Consider the following 24748-nt stretch of genomic DNA (forward strand, 5'->3'; position numbering starts at 1 on the left):
TCGAATTTGATGTATTTATTGTTTGTATCCCACAGTTTACATTGCTTAATGAAAGTTTGATTAGCGGGCATAGCTCTAGTGTGGCATCGTAAGATGCTTACTGGAGCAACGAGAACATGAGAATTTTCATTGGAAGAAAACTCTTAACCTTTTCGTTCGTGTAATAAGAGGAAAGAGAGGTGACCCTTACTGGCGGTACGACCGTAATTTGACTTTTTCGAGACCTTGTTTTGCCATGAAAATTATTTTACAAATTGAAAAGGGGGCGATTAGAAGCGTCCTATTTATTGATGTATGAATTGTACACTTCCGGTCTAACAGAACATCCGAAGTTATGTGATGTCTCCTTCAGTTGTAGGGTCTTGATAAAATTTGAGAAGCTAAACCTTGTTTGCGAAATGTTTTTAACTAGATGCCCAGAGTCTCTTTGTAAATACTGTTTTTTTTTTCCTGCATTACACTTTTCAGTTGAAGCCCCCTGTAGCTGATTTGTGTTTCCCTCCTTGCCGTTTCTTTGAGCCGGGTAATGGTGGTATCAAAAGACGCTGCTTTTCACAATGTTCATATACTAGTGCAGTATCGCATTGGACAGTACGGTGTAGCTTTCAACTCGTACACAAAAAAACCGCCGCAGTTTTTCACTCGGATGTTCCAGGGCCACGGGCACTCGACAGTGATGTTAAAAACATTCGCGCACACTTCACAAGTGATAATACCTTGATCTGATGACGGATGCTGCTTATTCAACCACACTGAAGAATATGTTCCGCACCTGTTGGTTAATAGATTCACAGTCAGTTGGGCTGTAACTTCACATGAACCTAATTTGGCTCCAGCTCAGGTTTAAAGAATAAAGATGGTTGTAACTCATCTGTATGTGTAAACAAGTCTCGTCAAGCTTCTTTTAATTAACCTCTTGTCTTTATGAACTACTCCAAACTTAAAAAAGGTTCTGAAGAAATTCATTTACTAAACTAACAGCAAAATATCATTTCCGGGCCATTTCTTCATCCAAAAGGCCCTAAAATTAATGCTATCGGTGATTCAATTGGCATCAATAGCTTTGTGCATTCTTACTTCCAAGTGAATCATAATTTAGATGTCTTGTTTGTGTAAGACTCATTTGCATCAAGCAAAATATATTTATTTTTATTTATTTATTTATTTATTTATTTATATACTTATTTATTTATTTATTGCAGATTCACTCCACTAAATTACATACAGATAATAAATTAAATTAAAATTAATCGCTACTGTAAAAAAAAAACGTTGTGGAGAAGGAGACAACCAAAAGTGCTGATGCTGGTGAAATTTCTTAAAATAGCATCATGTGGGCGTCCGATCACAGGCATCCAATTAAAACTTTTGTACCTTCTGTAGATACTTTTAATTGGACGCCTATGCCTTTTGTTCGTCACTAACGCCCGCTTTACACTCATGGTTTTTTCGCTCAAACGAAGTGCTCAAAAGGCTCGAAATTTCAAATCGGCCTCGCACTACTCGGTCGTCCGATTTTAAAATTACTCGCACGATTACTCCCTGTATCGCACTCCACTCGGTCCAGTTACTATAGCCTGCTGAACAGGCGGATTAGCCGGCGGAGCAGCCCGCGAAGCCTGATACACGAGCACGAAGCGCTATTACAAACATGTCAGTTAACTGCACCTGTTTACCGATATCCACTGTGTTGCCATCTTCATGGGTAGTCCGTCGCTGCTGACAAAATGATACCAGCCCTTTTCGAGCTCACCGTCGCATTTGTAGTCAGACTCTTGAGCTAATGTCACGCTTCTCTCATCACCCGCGATAACCTGGCTCGAGAAACAAGGATTGAACTCGCCCCAGGTCCCTGAAAAATAGGTTACAGTTGTGTTTTGTTTTGATTTTTCACATAACAGCCAAATACCAGGTTCGGCAAATACACTCGTCAGTTGAATGAGTTAGCAATCAAACGCCTGCCTTTATGCTAGTAATAATTCATGTATTGATGATCATAAGAACAATTTCGATTTTTACCATGGGAACTTAAATATCTGGAAATGCTGATATTGTTTCAGGCATGGTTTTAATCAGTAGAGAGTTTGAATGAAATTTGGTATAGGTATACTTTTAGCTGAATCATGAAATAAGTTGACACTTTTTAAAAGTGTCTTTCAACGTGTCAACGTACTCGAAGAAAAATTCTTACGCGAAGAATAAATGCAAATAGAAAGATTTCTACTTACCAGGTGTAAAAATAACGCAGAAAACAATATATATTCTTTCAATAATCGTCAGGAATTCCACGTTCATTTTCTCTCTATCCCGTCGAAACGTTCGATTACAGACTCTTTGCCCACAGATCACAACTGAGATCCAATATACCATAAAATGATACGTCATATGCCGAGGTTTTTCACGATAAACTGAAGGGCTGTATTTCCTTGTTGTTCCAACGAGATTTTTAATAAAGTCTGGTGTTGCATTCATATGTGAAAAAGTTGGTTGATTTGATTTCATTATAGATCTCCATTTCCTATCCAAACAACGTCTACTCTAAACAATTACACTGACATTATACATGTACTTACTTCAACCTACACATGCACCACAATACTACAAGATTATTTTAGCAACTTCTTACAATTTAATTAGGGTGTCAGCAGTTTCATAAAGCATCACGTGAGATAAACTTTCCTGGAGACCACAGCAAATCATGATGATCATGACAAATCATAACATGACTGATTGCAAAAATCACTACCTATAGACTTAACTCGTAGATATCCTACAGTGGGTCAGGAAAGGTGAGGAATTCTTTTTATATATGTTCTTATTTTCTCCATAAGCTGTAACGTACTCTCTCCCAGTGCCATAAGATGCCTAAAGCGAGTCCGACGAGTATAAGCACGGGAACTATTTCAAAACGAAGCAAGCTTTTATCAAATTTATCGGTGTAATAACCACTTTTAAAGTTTTGCTCGAACGAGTATATCTTTTAAGGATCTGCCCTTTTTACGATAGGGGGATCTTTGAATATTTCGGCCGGCTGTTTGATTAGAACTGTTTCAAGTACAGTATGCTGATTCTTATTCTTCAGAGACGCCGTAGCTTCACTTCGAGAAAGCTATACGTTTGCCTGGAGACGTTCTTATGTTTCTTGCATCTATCTTTTCGAGCTTATGTCTCTCGAGCTCAAAGCATTAAAGCTAGTCGTTCTGGCACATGAGTCAAATGTAGCTGTTTAAGCGCAAATCTGTTAAATGTTTGCGTGATGTATATGCCATTGTTCGGTTAGTTCAGTCCAAGAGAAAATGAGGGGACTAGCGATTAGCGACAGAAATCAATTTGAATACTATACCACAACAAAGCAATTCCCAACCAAGCTCAGTCACGATATTTTGAGTTATTTTGGCCACCTACAAAATTAATTTTAAATGGTAGAAAACCTGAAAATAACAGCTTAATTAATAAGATAGAAAAACACTATAAAGAAACAAGGATGGCTAAGGATGGAGAAGATTAACACGGATCGGATTACAAACGACGAATTTGAAAAATTGAGGCTAAACTTTTCAATATGCGCAAACCGAGACTGAGCCCCTTTAACAGCGCAGATAAAACAACTCCGAGTGTAGCGATCAGCCTAGAAAATAACTCAACAAAACAACAGCTCCGAGCGAAGTGATCAGCGACAGTAATAATGTTGAATAGCGGTACAGTGACAACGAAATAGCTCGCAGCAGTTTCATTTTTTATTATTGCACACTGCTTACAGAAAACGACTTAACATAAGATGGTTTACAATAATACAGAAAAAAATACAAATAGAAATGAACTAGAAAAAGCAATATTTAGTTGTGTACAGTGACCAAAGTAGCCAATGAGCTTTAGAGTTGGTCACTGTCATGAAGATATAAGTTGGCGTTGGCCGCATGTTAAGTAAGGCAGCGAAGCGACCTGCGACAAAAATAACTTGGAATCCAGTAACAAAACAGCTCAAAGTGGGAAGACCAGTGACAGAAATAATTTTGAATACAATAACAAATACCTTGAAGAGTAGCGCTCAGCGAGAGAAATTATCTTGAATGCCGGCATAGCGACTAAACAACTACAATCATGGACGAAAGTGTTGAAACATTTGAGCAAAACAAACGCTTTCTATCGCCGTCCTTCCGTAATTTCAAAAAGCATCTTTTTGTCGATAGCCAAACCCCCCTCTCCCCCTTTTCAATGTTGAAATACGCTCCGTGGACACTATCACGTGGTTACAACATTGAAAAGGGGAGAGGGTCGAAATGTGAAAATTGGAGATATGTTCCCAAGATTTCGGATCCGTATAAAAGCATGGGTTAAAATAGAGTATCAAATAGTTTATTACACATATTGATAGGAAGTTTATTGAAATCAAGATAACGTTTGGATGCGAAAATAGATATTCTAGCCTTCTCAACTAAAGCCTTTTTAGAATTTGAGAAGCTTCCATTAGTGCTAAAAGTAACGCCAAGGTAGGTGTACTGTGAAGCCTTGGCGATTGGAGTTCCATTTAGAAAGAAGGAAAATTTGTCACGTGTTGATTTACGATTTTGTTTTTGGAAAATTAGGGTTTGCGTCTTTTTTAGATTAATTTTTAATAACCATTTCTCGCTATAATTTTGGAGGGTATTAAGTTCGTTTTGAAGACCAGCAGCACTGCTTGATATTAATATGAGATCATCTGCATAAAATAAACAATTGAGAGGAGACCCATTTGGTAAAATAATTGGATCTGTACCATTTGAGGATTCTAGAAGGCGTGGAAATTCATCTAGATATAATTAAATAGCAATGGTGAAAGAATACATCCTTGTCGCACTCCTCTGTTCTAATTTGATTCCTTTAATAACACAGAGAAAACAATATTGCTAACACCTTTATTTGTAAAAAACTAGGTACTTTTCATATGAAGCACTACAAATAAGAAAACTTTGTAACCCTAGAACTTAAAATGAAGAATCTTGTACCAGTAACTATGTTTATTTTTCTTTCTGGTTGCTGTTGTAATTTGTTTCGTTTTTGAATTTTTATTTAGAGATTCGGTATTTAGGTAACACGATCTATATGGGAATACCAATAAATTGTTGTTGAGTCCTCTTTTATCCCGCTCTGTTCCTGTTGCGAATCCCGCATCCCAACCCCATAAAAACACGAAATCCCGCTCCCGCTCGTAATTGTAATTCCAGCTTCCCGCCCCTGTTTTCTGTTCAAATCCCAAATATCACCGCGAAAAAAAGCCAAATCCCGCATCCCGCCAAACCTATTGGGGACCCTCTATGATTGCAGACGCATGGCCGGATCATGGGAATGTAGCAACAGAAACTAGTTGTGAATACTGGAACAGCGAGAGAACAACTCCTGTAGCTCGGTCCGAAGCGACCAGCGATAGAAACCCGGGCAGAAATAAAAGCCACAGTGCATAGTCCATAACAGCAGCCACGACCTTTATCACATGCCCCGCCGGAACGTTTTGTTGTTTTTGTTGACCACTCAGAACTGCATTTCCGCCCGTCTGCACGTTCCATTTTATTCCCAAGGGGTTGTGAATCTCCTACTTTGATTTATCCATCCAGAAATACTAACTCTGTACCCGTAAAAGGAGCTTCTATCGACAAAGCGTATTTCCCCGTGGACCGCCGTTTCTCAGTTGCCTGATCACCTGAAGAATGGTGTCATGCGGACGTAAAAGGAAATGCACTCCCGCTGTTTTGCGGAACCCTAAAATAACTTTAGCGGAATTGACATATCCCAATGCCTGGACTGGGATCCTCCCTCTCTGTCTCCTCATTTTCTCTTGTTCAGGCAAGACCATGGTTTCGATCTTCCACGTGGATCTCATCAGTTGCCGGTGTTTTCAAAATACTCTGAGTGAGAATGTGAGTCATTCTGCGGCTTGGCACGAACTTCTGGTGCAGTGTACCCTTGTGACCATGGATAGTAAAGACTGTTTACTATCCATGTTGTGACGGAACGGAAATATCTGGAACAAACCTAAATATCAAACGCAAGGGGCAAACAAGCTCGATAAAATTGATGCAAGAACCAATTAAAGCTACAACTCTCTCTGGCGAAGCAGGACAAAGATAGATATGACACCCGTGATAAGAAGCTGTATAACTTGCAACAGTTCAAACAGCCGGTCCCGACGTAACAACACAAAATGCAAGTAACCAACATGTTCACGGAATATTTCAAACTTTGTCCCTCCAGAGCTAATATTAAGAGAGCTTAGAACATATCTCGCAATATAAATGAGCCGATAAAAATTAGCACGTAGCAAAATACAGATTAAAATTACAAATTACATGCAGATAACAGCTGAAACCACATACCCCTATATGACCTCGATCTAACGGCTCTACTCTGGCAAAATGTTCTCGTAATAACACCATAAAGTACCCCTCAGAAGCGAGTGTGAACCATTAAAGGTCGCGAGACCGAAATCTACAAAAAGAACGGCAAATACACAAGTGTCACGAAGCGTAGGAGTCCGACCATGTGGGGCCTGTCATCCTCATTTAACACTAGCATAAATCCCCCTATCGTAAAAGGGGTAGATCCTTAAAAGATTTACTTGTTCGAGCAAAAATTTATAAGCGGCTATTACACGGGAATAGGAATTGTGTAGGACTGTCACCCCCAATGTTATCACTGAAGAGTTCGTCGGAATCTTCGAAAGGCTACACGAACTCGCGTGCTCCAACTCGAAAGTACTTCTGAGCTTTGCCAGAAACCTCTGAGCTAAGGCGCTGGACAACTATGGTTTCAGGGTCTTTGGTTGACTTGCCAGTATCCTTCTTCCCTTTTCTTCCTTGGCGCAGTTCTTTCATTTTGTCGTTAAATTTGTTCCAATTTTGACCTGCGGAAGCCATGCTTGCCATTGACCTCGGTACATACACCGAAATGCCTTCTGGTCTCTGGCAACGATGGGCCACGGGTGTTTTTTTCGCTATGGCAGCGATAAGCCATAACCAATTATTTTGTTTTCTTTTATTATGGGATGGTAGGATATAGGATGATAGTTGTGCTATTCTAAACAGAATATGTAGTCTTCATTAAATTAAAGGCTGCCGCACACTAGCCGATTTTTTGTCGTAGAACCGCAGATTTTTTGTCAGGCTCAAATCGGGTTAAAATTTGTCAGGCGATCAGCTTGCCGCACACTAGCCGATTTTTTGTTGCAACTAACCGCGTTGAGGCTTAAGGCCGAGTCATCCAAAATCAAGATGGCGCCTATTCCACTGACGTGGCCCTCATGACATTTCCTAATTGGTTGAGACGCGCGCAAGCCCCGACAAATTGTCTTGGTCCACCGCACACTAGTCGACAAGGCCCGACAAAACGTTTTGAGAAATAGCACTGTCAGATATCGCCCGAGAAGCCCCGATCTTGTCGCAGACTTGTCTGAATTCACTGCACACTAGCCGACAAGTGATGATTTTTTTTGTCGGCCGACAAACAATCGGCTAGTGTGCGGCGGCCTTAAAACCAGAATTCTCAAGTTAACTATATGAGGCCAAAGCAACTTTAGCATTCACTTTTTTAACCCGGAGATTGCGTGAGCAATCTGTAGGTTTTAGTGGTGATGTCCTTCCATCAACTGTCTAGCTGTCTAGCTGCGATTGTTGCACTAAAAATGGAAACTTGTTTTGTTTGCCTTCTGGGTATCGTTAATTTAACATTTCTATTACAATTCTAATCTTAAATTAACAGTTAAGTCTAAATAAGACCAAAGGTTGGCTTTTGTAATACGCATTGGGAACGTTTTAGATGACAGAGGTGAAGCTGCTGGAAGCTGCTACTGTGAAGTTCCTTTCCGAAGTTTGAACTTTAGTAAAGATTGACAAGAGGCAATCCTCTCTACATATCAATGGTACTACTACTGGAGGATTGAGCTCCTTAAATTAAATTTCGGAAATCAAAGCGAACTGTTTTGCTTAGCCTACGGTAGCATTTGTCGAAAAAGCTTCTAATAAGGAACACCGCGGACTTGCGAGCATCTAAAAGGCTCATGATTACGTCAGATTATAAGTTTCAACCGCGGGCGTGGAATCCACCGCGAGAAAATTCTGCTCAATCTTGAGGAAAAAACTCACATAAGACGCATCAGAGGATGAATCCGCCATAGCGGGAGCGAGGAGAACTAGATAGAACTTGACAAACTGAAATGCATTCCGAGCATTAAAACTTTGTCCACAGACAGACATTTTTGGGCTTGTTCAAGCTGATGCACTTTGAAACTTGAATAGGGTATTAGGATATTATTGTATCAGGTTATTGTATCACTTTATTAGCGTATTAGGGTGTACGGGGATTGGGGTGTTAGGGTGTTAAGGTATTAGGGTCTCGGGGTCTTAAAGTATTAGGGTGTTAAGGTGTTAAGGTATTAGGCTGTTAGGGTATTAGGCTTTTAGGGTAATAGGCTATTGGGGTATTAGGGTGTTAGGCTATTAGGCTGTTAGGGTATTAAGGTATTACGGTATTGGAATATTGGGGTATTAAGGTATTAGGGTATAATTGTATTAGGGTATTAGGGTGTTACATTGTTAGGGTATTAGGGTAACAGGGTATTTGGGTATTAGGTTATTAGGGTATTTGGATATTCGGGTATAAGGGTATTAGGGTATTAGGGTATTAAGGTATTAGAGTGTTACGTTGTTAGGGTATTAGGGTATTTAGGTGTTAGGGTGTTAGGGTTTTAAGGTATTGGAATATTACAGTATTGGAGTATTGGGGTATTAGGGTATCACGGTATAAATGTTTTAGGATATTAGGGTATAAGGGTATTAAGGTGTGACAGTGTAAGGGTGTTACGGTATTTAGGTGTTAGGGCCTTAGGGTATTAGGGTATTAGGGTATTAGGGTATTAGGGCCTTAGGGTATTAGGGTATTAGGGCCTTAGGGTATTAGGGTATTAGGGTATTAGGGCATTAGGGTATTAGGGTATTAGGGCCTTAGGGTATTAGGGTATTAGGGCATTAGGATAATAGACTATTAGGGTTTTAGGGTATTGGGGTATTGATGTATTGGAATACTAGGGTAAAAGGGTAATTCTCCAATACCCCTAAATGCCCTAATACCCTAACAACGTAACACTCTGATACCCTAATACCCTAATACACTAATACCATAATATCCTAATACTCTAATAACCTAATACCCAAATACCCTAATACCCTAACACCCTAACAACTCTGCTGAACCCTAGCTAACCGGAAATCAACTTTGGATACAGATAAACTTAGCGGAGGGTTACTCTTGAAAATTTTATCGGGTTACGAAGAACCTTAGAAATGCCTATCACCGATCGCAATACTGGAAGCGGTATTATTCTTGAACATTCATAATCAGTTTTGATAAACATTTTGTATGTCACTTATGGCTAGTGTGGTTGACTTTCTTGTGAAACCATGATGCTAACTGTGGTTTGATGAGGCAAGAGGCGGGAATACGAAGAGACTCGCGCGAAGCGAGAAATACTGTATTTCCCCACGCGAGTATTTCCCGGCCGCGTCAAGCGCGCACCCTGTACTGAACGTATAAGTTCTATAATAATTTCAGACTGCCGGCTATCAACAATCCTGGTCAATTTGTACTTTTGCCCTAATATGGTCTTCCTGCCCACCTCTCCTTCCCCACCCTCAACACAATTTTGCTAGTCCAACATCACTTTCGGGGAGGGGGGATTCGGTAAAATGGATAAAGATTTCCCACTACAAAATAATGCGTCACCAGTTGGAATTTTGTCAAGTGTCCCAAGGACTTTACACCAGGATTGCAGTTTTTTGAGAACACACTTCCCGGCTGCCGGGTATCAAGACAGGTCAATGTGTTTGCTTAGCTTGAAGTTTGCGTGCAAAGTTTCTGTAGCGAAACGAAACTTCTTTAGGTGAAGGGAGGTTGTATCGAATTGATTTCAGTTTGTATCGAATCGACTTTACATCTGTATCGATTCTACCTCAATTTGTCTCGAACGACTTTGTATCGAAACGAGCGGACACCCAGTAAGCACGAGCTGCCAGAAGCATCTAACCCCGAAGCTTATAAAGTGTTTTTTCCTGAGGTAGCACCTGCTTTTACCATGCTTAATATATTAACTCGAATAAGCGGCCAATCTGGTAATAAATGTTGTACTCAATTCATAAGCGTCAACACGGAAAAAGCGATGCAAATAACAGCAAAAATACCTTACAATAAGCTGCACCCTGAACGGCAACGTGGCACTTGTTCAAAGAGATCAACTTTCTAAATTGAGTTTTGGATATTCCTATTGTTTTTGGATAAAAATTAGAGTAATTTTCATTCCATAAAAAGTCTTCTTATGTTAACGGCAAAAAGAATTATCTAAGCAGCAGCGCCTTCTCGAACCAAAAGTCTTAAACCAAAGCAACGATGAGTAAGACTATATCACACATATCCCACCCCTCCACATTTTTGTCAGTTTTTCCAACAAATCACGACTCTCTAAGCACGTCTGTTATTACACTGGCAAAAGGAGAGGAAACGCGCCCAGTTACCCAAGACCATTAATATGAAGATGTTCTACTGACTAGCACCGTACAACGAGACGCGCCAACCAACTTAGCGACCATGAACAAAGGACATTGAAGTAAGGAGCCATGTCTACAGTGATCACAGGGCCTGGACGCGTGCTCTTGAACTCTCTACAGGCTCACACAAGGTGTTGGGGGGTAAAAAACCAGTGTTAATTTAGTGGACCAGTGTTAATGGACAGAATTTTTGAATAAATTTCAGAACGAAACAAATACACGAGAAAGCACTTCGTCTAATTTTAAATTCGTGTTTACCGCTTACTAAATTGAATTCCAGGTGTTTTCCTCAAGTTTAGCGCTATAATTTCAGAAAAAGTGGATCGTAAAAGGCGTTTGAAAGTTCCCTTCATACTCTTGAGCTAACAGCTTGATCCTTTTCAGCAGGGTGGAACTGTACAGGATTCAATCTGTAAACTGTTTCCCGAACACTTCGGGTGTATCCCGTTGATGACGTTACCGCACGTGCGTTGTCGGAACCTCTTGCTTCCCTCGCCGCAGCTGCTGCTGCAATCGCTCCATTTGGTCCACAGAGACCACGTCGACAATTCAGCGTACCCTGAGCCTCCCTCACTAGAGTCGCTTCTGATTCCAAGTCCATTTTCATGTTTTCCACCGCCTCCATTACCCCCTGAAGTCAAATTGTACACGTAGAAAATTAGTAAGTCATTGCATAAAAACAAAGTTTTTAACCAAACAGTCAGGTGCAGTGGTTTGGAATTAATCATTCACTAGATAGTCTGTGACTTAAATAAAGTTGAAAAAAGCTTTGATTTTATTACAGGATACAATCAGCATGTAATCGTGACAAACGAAAATATACAGTTCACAGAGCACCCAGTGTCCGTAAAGCCAGATTAACTTTGTGTGAGAGTGCACCAGTAAGATCACATAAAAAGTGCCCGTTGTTCGCATTAACCTGTGTCGTAATAAGCAGGCTAATGAAACTGAGAGAAAACGTGAGGCTATGGTTGGAAAAAACAAGGTTGTCCGTAATAAGTGATTGACCATACTAAGTGGGCGTCCATAGAGCAGGATTGTCACTATACCTAGCTACTAGTATACACAGAAATTAGTAAGACCTTTAGTGAACATATTAAAAGAGTTTAATAACATCAGTGACAGTTTTGCTGTTTGGAGACTGCGCTGGACGGTAGCTTTTAGGTGATTCCTTTTAGGTTCCAAAAATAGACATCTGTTCTTTTGTCAACAAACTGGAATTCTTAGGAAACTTTCACAACTTCGTGAGTTTTTAATCATATATCAGAAACAGGCATCGTTGACTATAGTGCATGCTCTCCCATTTGGTAATTAACGTTAATTCTGAATAAAACAGCAGATGTTCAGAATAAATTTATAAATTTAAGTACACTAATTGAAGTAGTGGACTTACAAAACCTCTCAGTTTGTGTTAGTTTCCAAATACCTCCGTAACAAGGATCACACTCCATCACTTAGAAACTTAGCGAGGTGCTGTAATGTAACATGTCTACTCAAGAGATGTAGCTCCTTCGTTGCCTCTATTCACTAATTGTTTTTATACATGACGGCCTCTCTAACTGTTTTTGACTAATTCTCAATTGTAAGAATCGTTTCGTTAAGGAACCTAAAAAGCAAACAACTCTTGCAATGGCTACAAAATGCATTCAACATACCAATTACAGCGCAAAGACAAAGAACAAACATGAACATTGTCTTGGCCGGAAAAAATAAAGCTCTTCTCCCAATTTGCAGGACTTCTTGAGTAGAGAGTGATTTCGAAATCAAACAGCTAGAACGGTGTTGCAAATTTTCCAACTGGAGCGAAAGAACTCACCAGCGACAGAATTCTAATTAAGTTCTTCTTCAACGCGTCTTAGCTGAGTATTATTTACTTAGTGTTAAAGCTCCTGTCGTCAAGGTCAAAAGCAACTTTTAATTTTGCAGAGAAAAATTCTTTTTAAGCTGTACTGAAACATAAGCACGCTTATCTTATCTAATAAACTGCAAAAACTGTTAAAATGTACTTGATTAGTAAGACTAGCAAGTGGAATTGAAATTTAAGATTAAGATACGAAGCGTTTTGGCAGCTTAGTCTGTCAGTTAGTTAGTTGTTTATTTGCCAAGCCCTTGTCATTATTTTACCGACAGGCAATTTTAAAATATAACAAGCGTCAAACAAACGTCCAGTTAAAACTCAAATACTAATAGGCAAGTCTACAATTTTTTTTTTGGTTGCGTCTGTTTAGTTGGTTTTTGTTGAATTTGTCGCTTGCTTAACGGACAGAGTTGTCACGCCAATCAGATACCACCCTATCGTGTTTTGAAACCTTTTTCGTTTCAAAGTTCTTACACCTACCCACGCACTCATCAAAAGTACAATTGACTGTTTGTAATGGAGGACCAATGCAGTTTCTGCCATTATTAGATGGAGGAGGCCTGGTGCAAGATCTTGTTCTTGTCTTTAAACAGTCTTTGTTACACTCGCCCCAGTTTCCCCAGACAGTCCAGCCACCTGCAACTAGAAAAAAATTACCTGTTACCGCTGATCCTTTTGGAGCAAAGCGCTTTTAACTTTACCCTAGGCTGGAAACAAGGACTGTTTATTAATTCACTTTCCAAGAACGATCTGTACAGTTCGTTCTTGTTCGGTGAAGCTTGCTCCGCTTGTAGGGAAATGCACGAAAATGCTCTGCCAAATCATTATACTTCCAAACACAAACCTGTTAAAAATGTCCTTAACTTAAATAGAAGTTCAGCAAGGACAGTACTTTGCTGAAGGCTTTTTCCAAGATACTCAGGTGATAGTTTGTAAGATCGCAGTTAAAGTTTTTAAGAACAATGCCTATCTCATTTTTTTTTGATGAATATGAAGCGTCATTTCCACACATTTCAAAATATATATTCATTTTTTTCATGTTTCAAAGTCGCAAACTTCTGATCCTTGAGAAAACTTTCTGCCATGATTAATTCGAGCCGATATCCGTATTCGGTCACTGCCCTGCGAACAGAGCGTTGAATAAAATTTACCGGTCAAAATGAACTTAGAAAAGTTGCCCACGTACCCGGGCAGGGCACATCTTTGTTGCAGTCCTGTGTCATTTCCTTCAGACCCACGCAAGTTTTGCCACCATGGGCCGCGGGTGGGTTGGTGCATGAACGAGAACGCGTTTGAGTTCCTCCACCACAAGTGACAGTACATATGCTCCAGTTTCCCCACGACGTCCAACCACCATTCACTGAAAAACAAAACCCCAACATGTGTTGATAGGGGATTTGTCTAAAAAAGAAAACCTATAGCTTATCTTCATACCTGGACAGAACACGTCTTTGTTGCAGTCCTGTGTCATTTCCTTCGGACCCATGCAAGATTTGCCACCATGGGCCGCGGGTGGCTTGGTGCATGAACGAGAACGTGTTTGACTTCCTCCACCACAAGTCACACTACATTGGCTCCAATTTCCCCACGTCGTCCAGCCACCGTTCACTGGAGAGGAAAAAACGGTTTGTAGTGATAATGTGCACAGCAGAGAAGCTGTGAATAGCTGTTATTACAGTTATCAGCGGTTTGACATACAAACAAGGCGAATGGGTCAATTGTGCTTTGTATTGACCCGTTCGCCTCGTTTGTATGCCTTTTTAAACAAAGGAATATTAGACCGCAGGCTCAACTGTAATAACAGCTATTGTCCTCCTACCTGGACACATCACGTCTTTGTTGCAGTCCTGTGTCATTTCTTTTAAACCAAGGCAGGTTTTACCACCATGGGCCATGGGTGGGTTGGTGCATGAACGAGAACGTGTTTGAGTTCCTCCGCCACAAGTTACAGTACATGTGCTCCAGTTTCCCCAAGTTGTCCAGCCTCCATCGACTGAAAGAAAAAAACCCAACAACATGTGTTGATAGGGATTTTGTCTAAAAAAGAAAACCTATAACGTATTTTCTTACCTGGACAGAACACGTCTTTGTTGCAGTCCTGAGTCATTTCCTTCAGACCCAAACAAGGTTTACCACCATGGGCCGCGGATGGGTTGGTGCATGAGCGAAAACGTGTTTTTCTTCCTCCGCCACAAGTTACGCTACATTTGTCCCAGTTTCCCCACGTCGTCCAGCCTCCATTCACTGGAAAAAAAATAACAATGTTTGTATAGATTTTGTGTAAAGATGAAAACCTGTAACTTGTCTTCCTACCTGGACAGAACACATCTTTGTTGCAGTCCTGTGTCATTTCCTTCAGACCCACACAAGTTTTGCCACCATGGGCCGCGGGTGGGTTGGTGCATGAACGAGAACGTGTTTTTGTTCCTCCGCCACAAGTTACGCTACATTTGTCCCAGTCTCCCCACGTCGTCCAGCCACCATTTACTGGAAAGAAAATGATAATGTTAACAACGATTTTGCGTAAAGATGAAAAGCTGTAATTGTCTTCTTACCTGGACAGAACACATCTTTGTTGCAATCCTGTGTAATTTCTTTGAGACCCACACAAGGTTTACCACCATGGGCCGCGGGTGGGTTGGTGCATGAACGAGAACGTGTTCGAGTTCCTCCGCCACAGGTTACACTACACTTGTTCCAGTTTCCCCAAGTTGTCCAGCCTCCATTAACTGGATAAGAAACAACTACTATTTAGCAACAGGCCGAGTTTGTGTTGTTTTTGCAGCTGTACTCTCCTTAAGATCTAGTGACCTCTGAGTAGGTTATCATAACAAACCACTTCTGAAAATATCTTTTTGTCATTTTTTGGAAGGCTTGGTTATATTTATCACCCAGAATGCTGGAGGGCTTTCATATTACTCCTGAAAAGAGTACGCTTGATATTCAAGTCGAAGGATAGTTAGCAGATCGAACTTAGTTTGCCTAACCTCCATTTTCTGCGATTTCAGGATTTACTACCCCCCTCAGGTTGAAAAAGCTACAACGGACATGAATTGTATATTTGACCACTTGGAAATCTAAGGCCCTTAGTTAGATTGACCAGTGGTAGCAAAAATGATGCGAATGATGTGGGCCTTGATTAAATAGCAACACAAATTTACGATTATTTATGGAATGTCATAACAACCATCGCATGCAGAAAAGCCATCAAGGCCAGGCCGCTGGAGAACGAAGACGTCGTAGAGGAGGATATAGAACGAGCCCGGTGAGAGCTTGACCGAAGACGCGAAAGAATGAGTGATACTTGACAACAGCGAGTTGTCTGCCTACCTGGACAGAACACGTCTTTGTTGCAATCTTGCGTCATTTCCTTCAGACCCACACAAGTTTTCCCGCCATGGGCCGCGGGTGGGTTGGTACATGAACGAGAACGCGTTTTTGTTCCTCCACCACAAGTCACACTACATTTGTCCCAGCGTCCCCAGATTGTCCAACCTCCGTTCACTGTATAAAGTTATTGTGCAGAGCAATGAGTCAGAGTAGCTGATCTTAAATATCTAGTAATGATACGATAATCTAAGATGTTTTATCTTTCATCTTGTATGCAAAGCTTTATGAATCGGAACGTTGTGGTGCTTTCACTTTGCTACTAGCAGGGTCAAGTCTAGTTGAGGTTCCCTACCCTCCATTTGTGACTGGGTGCAGGGCCAAGCTCTCCATTCAAGTTAAACTCAAAATCCTTCTTCCTACCTGGACAGAACACATCTTTGTTGCAGTCCTGTGTAATTTCTTTGAGACCCACACAAGTTTTGCCACCATGGGCCGCGGGTGGGTTGGTGCATGAACGAGAACGCGTTTGAGTTCCTCCGCCACAAGTTACGCTACATTTGCTCCAGTTTTCCCAAGTTGTCCACCCTCCGTTCACTGAAAAAAATTAGTAATTTAGAACGTAATCATATTGACCAGAGAGTAGCTGATCTTGATACCAAGAAGGCAAACTGATAGGAAAATCACTAAGCAAGAGGTAATTTAGCCCGGGATATTTTTCATATGTTTGCTAGAGATCATTCGATCGCAAAACGAGGATAAGAAATTTTTCACACAGCTAGCAATTTCAAGAAATCATTTTTACACTGAATTTAATTGGTTTAAATTACGGATCTGTTCTGAATTTCTACCTGAATGAATCAAATGAATAACTTGTTAAATTCCATCTACCATGGTAGATGACGTGAGGTCACAAGGCAACTTACGCGTCTCGCAGTTCACTGTGAAGGCCATATTAGTGTTCACTTAATCAAGAGTACTGGTATAGATTACCTGGACACATCACGTGCATGTTACAATCTTGTATCATTGTACTTTGTCCGGTGCAAGGCTTTCCGCCATGGGCCATTGGGGGATTGGTGCAGGAACGAGAGCGCCTTTGAGTTCCTCCGCCACACGTGACACTGCAGTCGCCCCAGGATCCCCAGGCCGACCAGTTTCCATCAACTGAAATAACAAATTGAATGGACCATTTCCGAATTGCCTTTTGCCTCTGTGTCAAGACGAGTCGAAACCATTCATTTGGAATGTGTTCTGCATACAGGTTCATTTTCATACAAATCAAACTCATTTTCATAAGAAAGGTCTTGCACGAAAACTCGTTTTGAAACAGACGGAGGCACTGGGTAACTCGGAAATGGTCTATTCAGAGGAACTTTAAACATGTATGAACGGCAAGATTAGAATTTGTATAAAGCAATTGAAACACATTGTCACTGAACGGTGATTAGAGACTGCTCAATAATTATCACGAGGGGTTCTAAAAGGGGGAAACAGAGTGCAAGGCAACACACACAGTGGGAGAATGTCTAAGGTATTCAGGTAAATACGGGAGGGGGTGATATCTAACTTTCGAAAGGAAATTTACGACGTGTTCATTTTTCTTGTTGTGCAAAATATGCGAAAAATACAAGAGAGGGCATTGTAGCTAATTATTTCACGTTTTAATTAATATCATGTTCATTTTCATCAGTTCCGCTTCGTTTCTGCCTTCTTGTCAGGACTGTTTGTGTAAAAGCTCCTGAACCGCCAATTCTCAATTTGGCGGACACCATATAAGAGTAGTATCAATTATCTATTGTCATTCCTCCCACTGACAAAAACACGCGGCCATCCGAAGAAATCTTTAAATTGATATCCCATAAGACTTTAAAAGCTTACGAGCAACAAAAGCACCTAAAAAATCTATTGAATAGTTTACAAATTATATCGAAAAAAGCAATAATTAAGACCGAACAATTTTTTAAATTCATTTTTTAAAAGAATAATCATTTAATTTGCCTCAACTGATGCAAAATAATATTACTGATTCTCACGTTTCATTTTATCACAAAAATCGTCAGAACACCCATCCAATCATAATATTCAATTAAATCTGGAACACGGCAGTTTACCAAGTGTCCACGGCTTTCTTGAAATTGTTTGTTCAAGTAAAGGTATTGATTATTTATTTTATTTTGTATTTCCTACTGTTTTGACAGATGGTCTTCTTGTCCGCTAGAAACTTAAAAGGAAAACAAACTGAAGGGATTCGTTTCGAATATAATCTCCAGTTGAACGGTTAGTTTTTTTGACCAACGCTAATATCAAAGATCTGCCGGCTTTACTCCAATTACGAAGCTGTCAGGCAGCTAATTAATTAGCTAGTTGACTTCAACGAGAGCTGTCTCTAGATTAAATGTTAAGATAGAATTTACTAGAAGAAGTGGAGCTCTTTGCACTCCTCGCTTTCATTGTCTTCGGCAAAGTGTTTATTTTACAAACCTTGAACTTCATATGTAAACAGCTTTTACAATTTCCAAATAGTACAAAAGGCATTGTGCAATTCATTTCAAAGAAGTTGAGTTAGCTGTTTGCGAGGGCAGCTTCCTGCTTCAACTTAGTTTACCTTGCGGGACAAATCAGTTTCATACAAATCGCTCGACTGCTTCTCGACTTTCTTAACTAGACACAGTTTACCAAGCCGGATTTGAAATGGTCGCCCAACTCTGTGATTATAAGCTACAGGAAGAAGTCAACCTTGTTCTTTTCCATCAAGCTTTCATGACGTCCCTTTGTTTGATGAATATCGTGTCTTCCTTCGTAACAATAGTTGGAAATCTACTCGTCATTCCCGCTCTCTGGAAATCTTCATCCCTTACGCTGAGCATGAAAGTTCTGTTTCTGAATCTTGCTGTGTCCGATCTCGCCGTAGGACTGTGCGCACAACCAATGTTTATTATCATTACATGTTTGATGTTGAGTACAGAGCAGAACGGCGGCCATAATTTCGACTTCTTATGTCCAATTACGATGACATTGTTTTGGTTTCTGCTCGTTGTATTCGCATCATCATCGTTTTTCTCAGTGACTGCCATTGCTCTGGATAGGTTTCTTGCCGTTTCCTTACATTTACGATATTCAGAACTTATAACACCAAGACGCCTTATAATCACTGTAATACTACTATGGATAACGAGCACGATCTCCGCCGCGATTTTCATTTTATTGCCTAAATACAATGACATGGTGGCTGTTTCTCTTGAAGCAAGTGGCCTGTTTTTGACAACAGTTGCATATTACCAGATTTTTCGAATTGCTCGACGCCATCGGAATCAGATTCAAAGCCACCTGCAAACTCACGGCAATAATCAAGCAACGAATATGGCTCGGCTTAAAAGATCAACCTTCAACACTTTTTACGTCTTTATTGTCTTTGTGTTTTGTTGGCTGCCAAGTCTGACTTCTTTTACTGTGAAAGAAGCATGGAGATCCCACAGTGTTGAAGTCTCAGCTGCAAACTATCTCGCCGGTTTCATCGTTTTCCTGCATTCCTCTATAAACCCTTTTATCTTCTGCTGGCGTTATCAGGAAATTCGGCGGAAAGCGATCGCTTTCTTAAAGAATATATTTACAAAAGAACCTCAATAAGGCAAATTTGAAGATCAACATGTCCGAGCACTATCAAGATGGAGGCTGACTTCATGAGGGAAATTAAATAGATGAGCGAACGAACAAACGAAAAAAAAAAGATCGAGAGAATAGAAGAACATAAATACGAAAGACAGAATAAAAACAGTAGTAGTGGCCGATCGAACGAATGAATGATTGACTGGATGACTTTTTATGGCTATCGTGGTTTTTGTTCTTTTATGATTACTAGGCTGAATGAAATTTATGCTGGTCAGGAAACCATGTAAACAAAGGTTCAAGCTGGTGATAATGAAATGCTAATTAGAGTTACCTGGACACGGTGTGACATTACACTCCCTGCTCCTAACTCTCGTCCCAGGGCACGGCCTTCCACCATTGGCCGGGAGGGGATTATTACAAGTCCTCCAACGTCTCTGTATGCCGCCACCACAGGTTTTACTGCAGTCTTCCCATACTCCCCAGCAACTCCATCCTCCGTGAACTAAAGATGAAAGTAGTGCAAGGAATTGGATTTCAATACAGTGATTATTCACTAAACGCCATTGTTTTTGGTTTTGGTTTTTATACAGTTACAACTATAAACTGTTGAGAAAGAGGTATTTTACTTGACGAGGTTAACATTAAGCTTCAATAAAACCACTGTATCTTACTGAGCTTAACAATCTAAGAGGGCTCCTGATTGCTCCATTAGTCTGTTTTTATGGCGTCAAACTCGTTCTACCTAGAGTTCGGTCAGCCTGGAATGGTTTATGTATCCACTAAGGCAGGCAAACTTAGATCAATGACAAAAATAGGTCCATTTAAAAAGGTCACTTTAATAATGATTCTCATTATTTTAGGATTTATCTTTGGTTTTAGGAATTATCTATTCATGTATTTATGATGATTTATTTATGTATTTATTTAGTTAGTTATTTTCTCGAATTATTAGCAGCACATGCTTGAGGCCTAGCAAGCTTCATGAAAAACCGAGGTTAAATAAAGATTAAATAAAGGTTATTGACAAATTTTTAACACACTCTAAAAGATAAAAGGTTAAACCACAAACCTTTTTCGCAGCATTGCCCGCCATACCGAGGCAAACATTTACACCTTGTTTGCCCCAGAGTGCCCCCATTTTGACAGTATTGGTTACAGCCGCGAACCTGCTTCAGTTCAAATGGACAAAGACCTCCACAAACTTCACGTTTAATTACCTGATGATAACAAATAAATAAATGAATGAGTCAAAAATAAATTGAGAGTTAAATACTTAAGTTAGTACGTAAAAAGGATAACGATTCCTTTTTGAGGATAGTGTAACATGCAGTTTTTTTCCCGCACAAAAAATCTACCCAGGTAACATTTTATTTAATTAGTAGCGGAGCTCCGGCGGCCCGAAGGGACGCCAAGCGGAGCCCCATACTCATATAGGAAGGCTATAGGAAAGAAAAGGAAACCCATGAGTTGATTTCCTCTTGGTTATCATGGCTAGCGGTATTGCTCGTGGGCGCGTACGCACGACGGCGACGGCGACGGTGACGGCGACGACGACGGAGTCGCGCAACATGGCGGCCACACTCCAAATAATAGGTTGACAGAGATATGCACCCTTGCTTTACCATGAACTTCTTTGATATTGGACATCCATGTTATGATTAATTGACATCTGTCAAAACAAGGTATCCGCTGACCGGTATCATATGACCATATTGCAGGCTCTAGTTTACAGCTCATCGAGGTCATGCTTTTTTTGAAGTTGACCGCTGACCAAGTGCTGGTTTTCGATTGGATTGCGGGCTCATGTCAGGTTAAGTTGTTGAAAACGGGGCAGGATTGTTCGGAAGGCGGTTAACGCTAACCCAAGATTAAAAGTTAACCGAATTATAGCTTTTTCTTCTATACAAATGTTTTTGTGTATATGGTGATTATTAAAACTCAAAACAGAAGGCCAAACAATATACAGAAAACCTCACCGCAAAGTTGAAAGCTCAAATCAAAATTCTACCTTTCCCAGGGTTAGCCCAGGAGCTGCGCTTTTAGGCTGGCCTAAATCTATATATTATTTTTATGCTGTTTCAGGCGTCACTTAATACAAGTTGTTGTTTCTAAGATTTAGAAATCAACAATACTGATCACAAGTATTTACATAAGATTTCAATAAAAGAAAGGTTAAATTCAAAACCAGTATGAACTGACGCTGCATTTTGATTGGCAAATTGTTTAAAAAAAAATGAATAAGTTAAAGGTAAAGGTAAATTTATTTTGAGTCGTAAACGTGGGGAGTGGCTACCCAATCTCCCGAGCCAGGGGCTCATGACAAAAACGCACGACTATCTACAATAACGTTACTACTTAAAATTACTATATTCGCTAAGATAAATTCAGAATTAAAATATAAAATAATCCTAAGAACACGACTATTTACAATAATACATTACAACTTACAATTACTATATTCGCTAAGATAAAATCAGAACTATTTATGTATTATTTATTTACCTTCTCCGTATTCATCTTGGAGTCCGTGTTTGCTTTCATTTCTTTGACCATCCAATGTTTATGAGCTTCTAAAGCCTTTGTTCTCAAAACTATTTTACTAATACTGTCCCAAACCCTTGTAAACGTTCCTGATTCATCCAACTTCCCACACAAATTGAACTGTGCTCTTATCATTGTTAATCAACCTCAATTGATCCATCTTGTTTTTAATCCTTGTGATTTCAGTCTTCTAATTTACAAACACTTCACTCCATACTTCAAGATACTGTTTAACTCATGGAAAAACAGCTTGTTATAATTCAGTTTCGCCAATAATATCTTATTGAAATATATGCTGAAGTAGTTAGTTAGAATTTTACTGCAAAACTGTCTTTCAAACACAACCACGGCCTCCCTATGCATGGGTCAATAACTACAGCCTTTTCTTAACCAGTCCGTCACCTTACACAAATTGGCGGATTTTATAACCCGTACTGCCATGGTCGGCTGATATGCTGTTCTTAGTATTCGTGGCATTCGCGTTGCTTACCGATCTCGTTCGCCTTTTTAGTGGTCATGACCAATGTTCATACACGCAGTTTAAATTCCTCACAATTAGCCAGAGAAAGCCTGTAACGTAACTTACCTTTCTAGTACGTGCTTGTATTCCGTTTGTTCCACAAGCCACTGAACAGTTACTCCATACACTCCACTGATCAGTCACGCAGTGTGTCAATCTTCGACAAGGTTTCGGTTTTGGCTTTGGTTTTGGTTTTGACGGTTTTGGGTGGTGTGTCGGTTTCCGTTTTTTGTCAGAACGTCTGCGATGTTTTGAATGCACATTAGAAGTGCACAGTATGGTAAGTACAATGATTACAAGTAACAGAGATGATGTTCGCATTTCTGTGACTGACTTGTTTAAAAGGTCTCGTTGTTCAGACTGTAGAGGTTCACTGATGTTTGTATTACAAAAGGGCCAAGAATGCACGACACAAATTGTTGTGTATCCAAAATGCACGATTTGTCCCAATTCTCAAAAAACAGAGAACAGATTGGTGTGAACTACAATGCGACTGAAATAACTGATGAATTAAGATGGAAAATAATTATTTGTCTGGGATTTAAACGCCAGGTGGACTGACAAGAGGGACTTTGGTGGACAAAGTAACTCGAGTATTTAACAAAATAGAAGATTGCACCTTCTTAGCAAATAAGCGACATCTGATTTGCATCAGAAAGGGATACATCGTTCTCTGTGTCTTTTATTCTCTGTTTATCTTCCTAAACAAATATGGAGGAATTCATTGACATTTAGTGACTATATATTGATCTCTGTTTTGGATTTTTTTTATTAAAAGTTTTCTATTGCTTCGAGACTCTCCATAGCGTTGTTGTTAGCGTACGAGGTACCCCACTCAAGACGTGCATAAGAAGTGTACTTGTCTCGATATTTGATAGTTTTGATGGAGCGAATAGCGACAAAAACGGTTATTAGTTAAAAATGAATCGTTGCCACCTTAGCCTTATTTGTTGATGTGCAAAAACGAGCGCACTGTTTGTTAAAGTGCTGAACAGGAAACATTTTAGTTTTTCGTTAATCTTTTCCGCACAATGTCAGTGAAGTGACGACAACTTTTCCCCAGGCTCTCAGTCAAAGATGAAATTCAGGTCCACTGTTTTTGATTGAAAAGTACCTTGGGCGAATTCATTTCCATGCATGCAATGTAACACTGTATCGATAGGTTCAATTGGTATTCATTTCTGCTGAATTTAGATACATGTTTTAAGGTCACTCGTGGTGCCTCTTAAATGCAGAGGCTAAACTTAAAATTGTGAACACATTTATTGGTTCTGAAAGAAAATTATGAACATTCAATTTAATTTCGAGGAAATAACTTTCTAATCAGAGGTATCAAAACAGCCTCGAATCATTGGTTCCAAATAATAAATATTTACTTCAATCGATAAAAGGTTTACTGAGTCGAAAGCTGATGTACGGGCTGATGTAGAGGGAGCCAGTGCAAACCTTAAATTCGATTATCCCGCAACAAAATTAAAGATGACACCGAAATAGCTCATGATCTCGAGGTTTTTGAGGCCATAGTTGAAGTGATAGCAAAGGTCGAATCATCTACCATCTAGCAAAAATCAATAGCTAATAAATTGGGTTTTTTTGTAAGCCTTTTTTAAGGAAACAACCTGCAACAGGTAGTGAAAACAACATGACAATCGGGTGAGTACCCTCACTTTGACACAGTGTGCCCCCTCCTCCTTTGAAAAATCCTGGCTACGCCCCTGCTTATGTAGCATAATAAACAATCAGTAGCTTACACTTTCTTTTTTCTGTTCTTGAATGCGTAACGTCTTGCTTTCACAAACTCACGGATTTCGACAATGTGCATCACGGGTAAAACCCCGGGAAACTCGTTACAGAAGGCAAACCTGTTTTGGACAGTTTCTCATCAATGATAGTGTATAATGGCCCATACGGGGAGGCTCTGCGCGAAAGGAGTACCTGTTTCAGGCTTCGGGTATATAAAAGGGTAGGGATTTCAGAAGTCGAGGTGTATGAAAAGGTAGGGAAATCGGTCATTTAGTTATTTGAAAGGGCTTTTCACTGAAATCTTTCAAACAGACGCACCTTGTGGCTGTATCATTGCATTTACTAGGCACTACACGAAAATGATAAGTGTTCCTTTTTTGGCGAGTTATTCATAATACAGGCCAGCTATGAAAGTATGTGAAATGTACCTTTTTTTCAATTAAAGGAATACGAAAGGCTACCTCGGCTGTCAAATTGGTATGCAAAAGCGTAAGGGGTTGGACTTCGGGGTGGAGCCTTCCCGTATAGAACTTTGTAAATTACTCCCTCGGGGGGAAGTTCACGTTTGAATTTGCAAAA

The 24748-nt window shown here is 40.0% G+C and overlaps 2 protein-coding genes across 5 annotated transcripts; one reads left to right on the forward strand and one right to left on the reverse strand.

Annotated features, from left to right (window-relative positions):
* Positions 1–10784: 10784 nt before the first annotated feature.
* Positions 10785–23013, reverse strand: LOC110063315 (coadhesin-like). Of its 4 annotated transcripts, XM_020770286.2 has the most exons (14): positions 22493–23013; positions 20435–20582; positions 19697–19867; positions 16747–16920; positions 16177–16350; positions 15757–15930; positions 14982–15155; positions 14740–14913; positions 14497–14670; positions 14246–14419; positions 13861–14034; positions 13613–13786; positions 12907–13068; positions 10785–11199 (listed from the first exon to the last, which is right to left on the reverse strand). In XM_020770286.2, exons 1-14 carry the CDS (start codon positions 22745–22747, stop codon positions 10949–10951), a joined length of 2553 nt encoding a protein of 850 aa, XP_020625945.2. In that variant the 5' UTR covers positions 22748–23013; the 3' UTR covers positions 10785–10948. The 4 variants fall into 4 exon arrangements, with proteins under 4 accessions (XP_020625945.2, XP_089151838.1, XP_089151837.1 ...); XM_089295712.1 differs by lacking the exon at positions 14982–15155; XM_089295711.1 differs by lacking the exon at positions 14497–14670.
* Positions 18335–19733, forward strand: LOC110063316 (melanocortin receptor 4-like). The gene has a single exon (XM_020770290.2). The coding sequence runs from the start codon at positions 18448–18450 to the stop codon at positions 19381–19383; it is 936 nt and encodes a 311-aa protein (XP_020625949.1). The 5' UTR covers positions 18335–18447; the 3' UTR covers positions 19384–19733.
* Positions 23014–24748: the final 1735 nt, after the last annotated feature.

This window comes from Orbicella faveolata, unplaced genomic scaffold, assembly GCF_042242905.1.
Source record: "Orbicella faveolata isolate gen_17 unplaced genomic scaffold, um_ofav_v1 contig_26, whole genome shotgun sequence".
Classification (NCBI taxonomy): domain Eukaryota; kingdom Metazoa; phylum Cnidaria; class Anthozoa; order Scleractinia; family Merulinidae; genus Orbicella; species Orbicella faveolata.

What these genes read in the sequence shown, in the direction of transcription:
- LOC110063316 (XM_020770290.2), top strand. Translation starts at nt 18,448, where the DNA reads ATGGTCGCCCAACTCTGTGATTATAAGCTACAGGAAGAAGTCAACCTT.
- LOC110063315 (XM_020770286.2), bottom strand. Translation starts at nt 22,747, where the DNA reads ATGCGAACATCATCTCTGTTACTTGTAATCATTGTACTTACCATACTG. An exon ending in CAAAGACGTGTTCTGTCCAG is followed by an intron (nt 13,787 to 13,860) that starts GTATGAAGATAA and finishes TTTGTTTTTCAG; the next exon opens with TGAATGGTGGTTGGACGTCG. An exon ending in TACTTTTGATGAGTGCGTGG is followed by an intron (nt 11,200 to 12,906) that starts GTAGGTGTAAGA and finishes ATTTGACTTCAG; the next exon opens with GGGGTAATGGAGGCGGTGGA.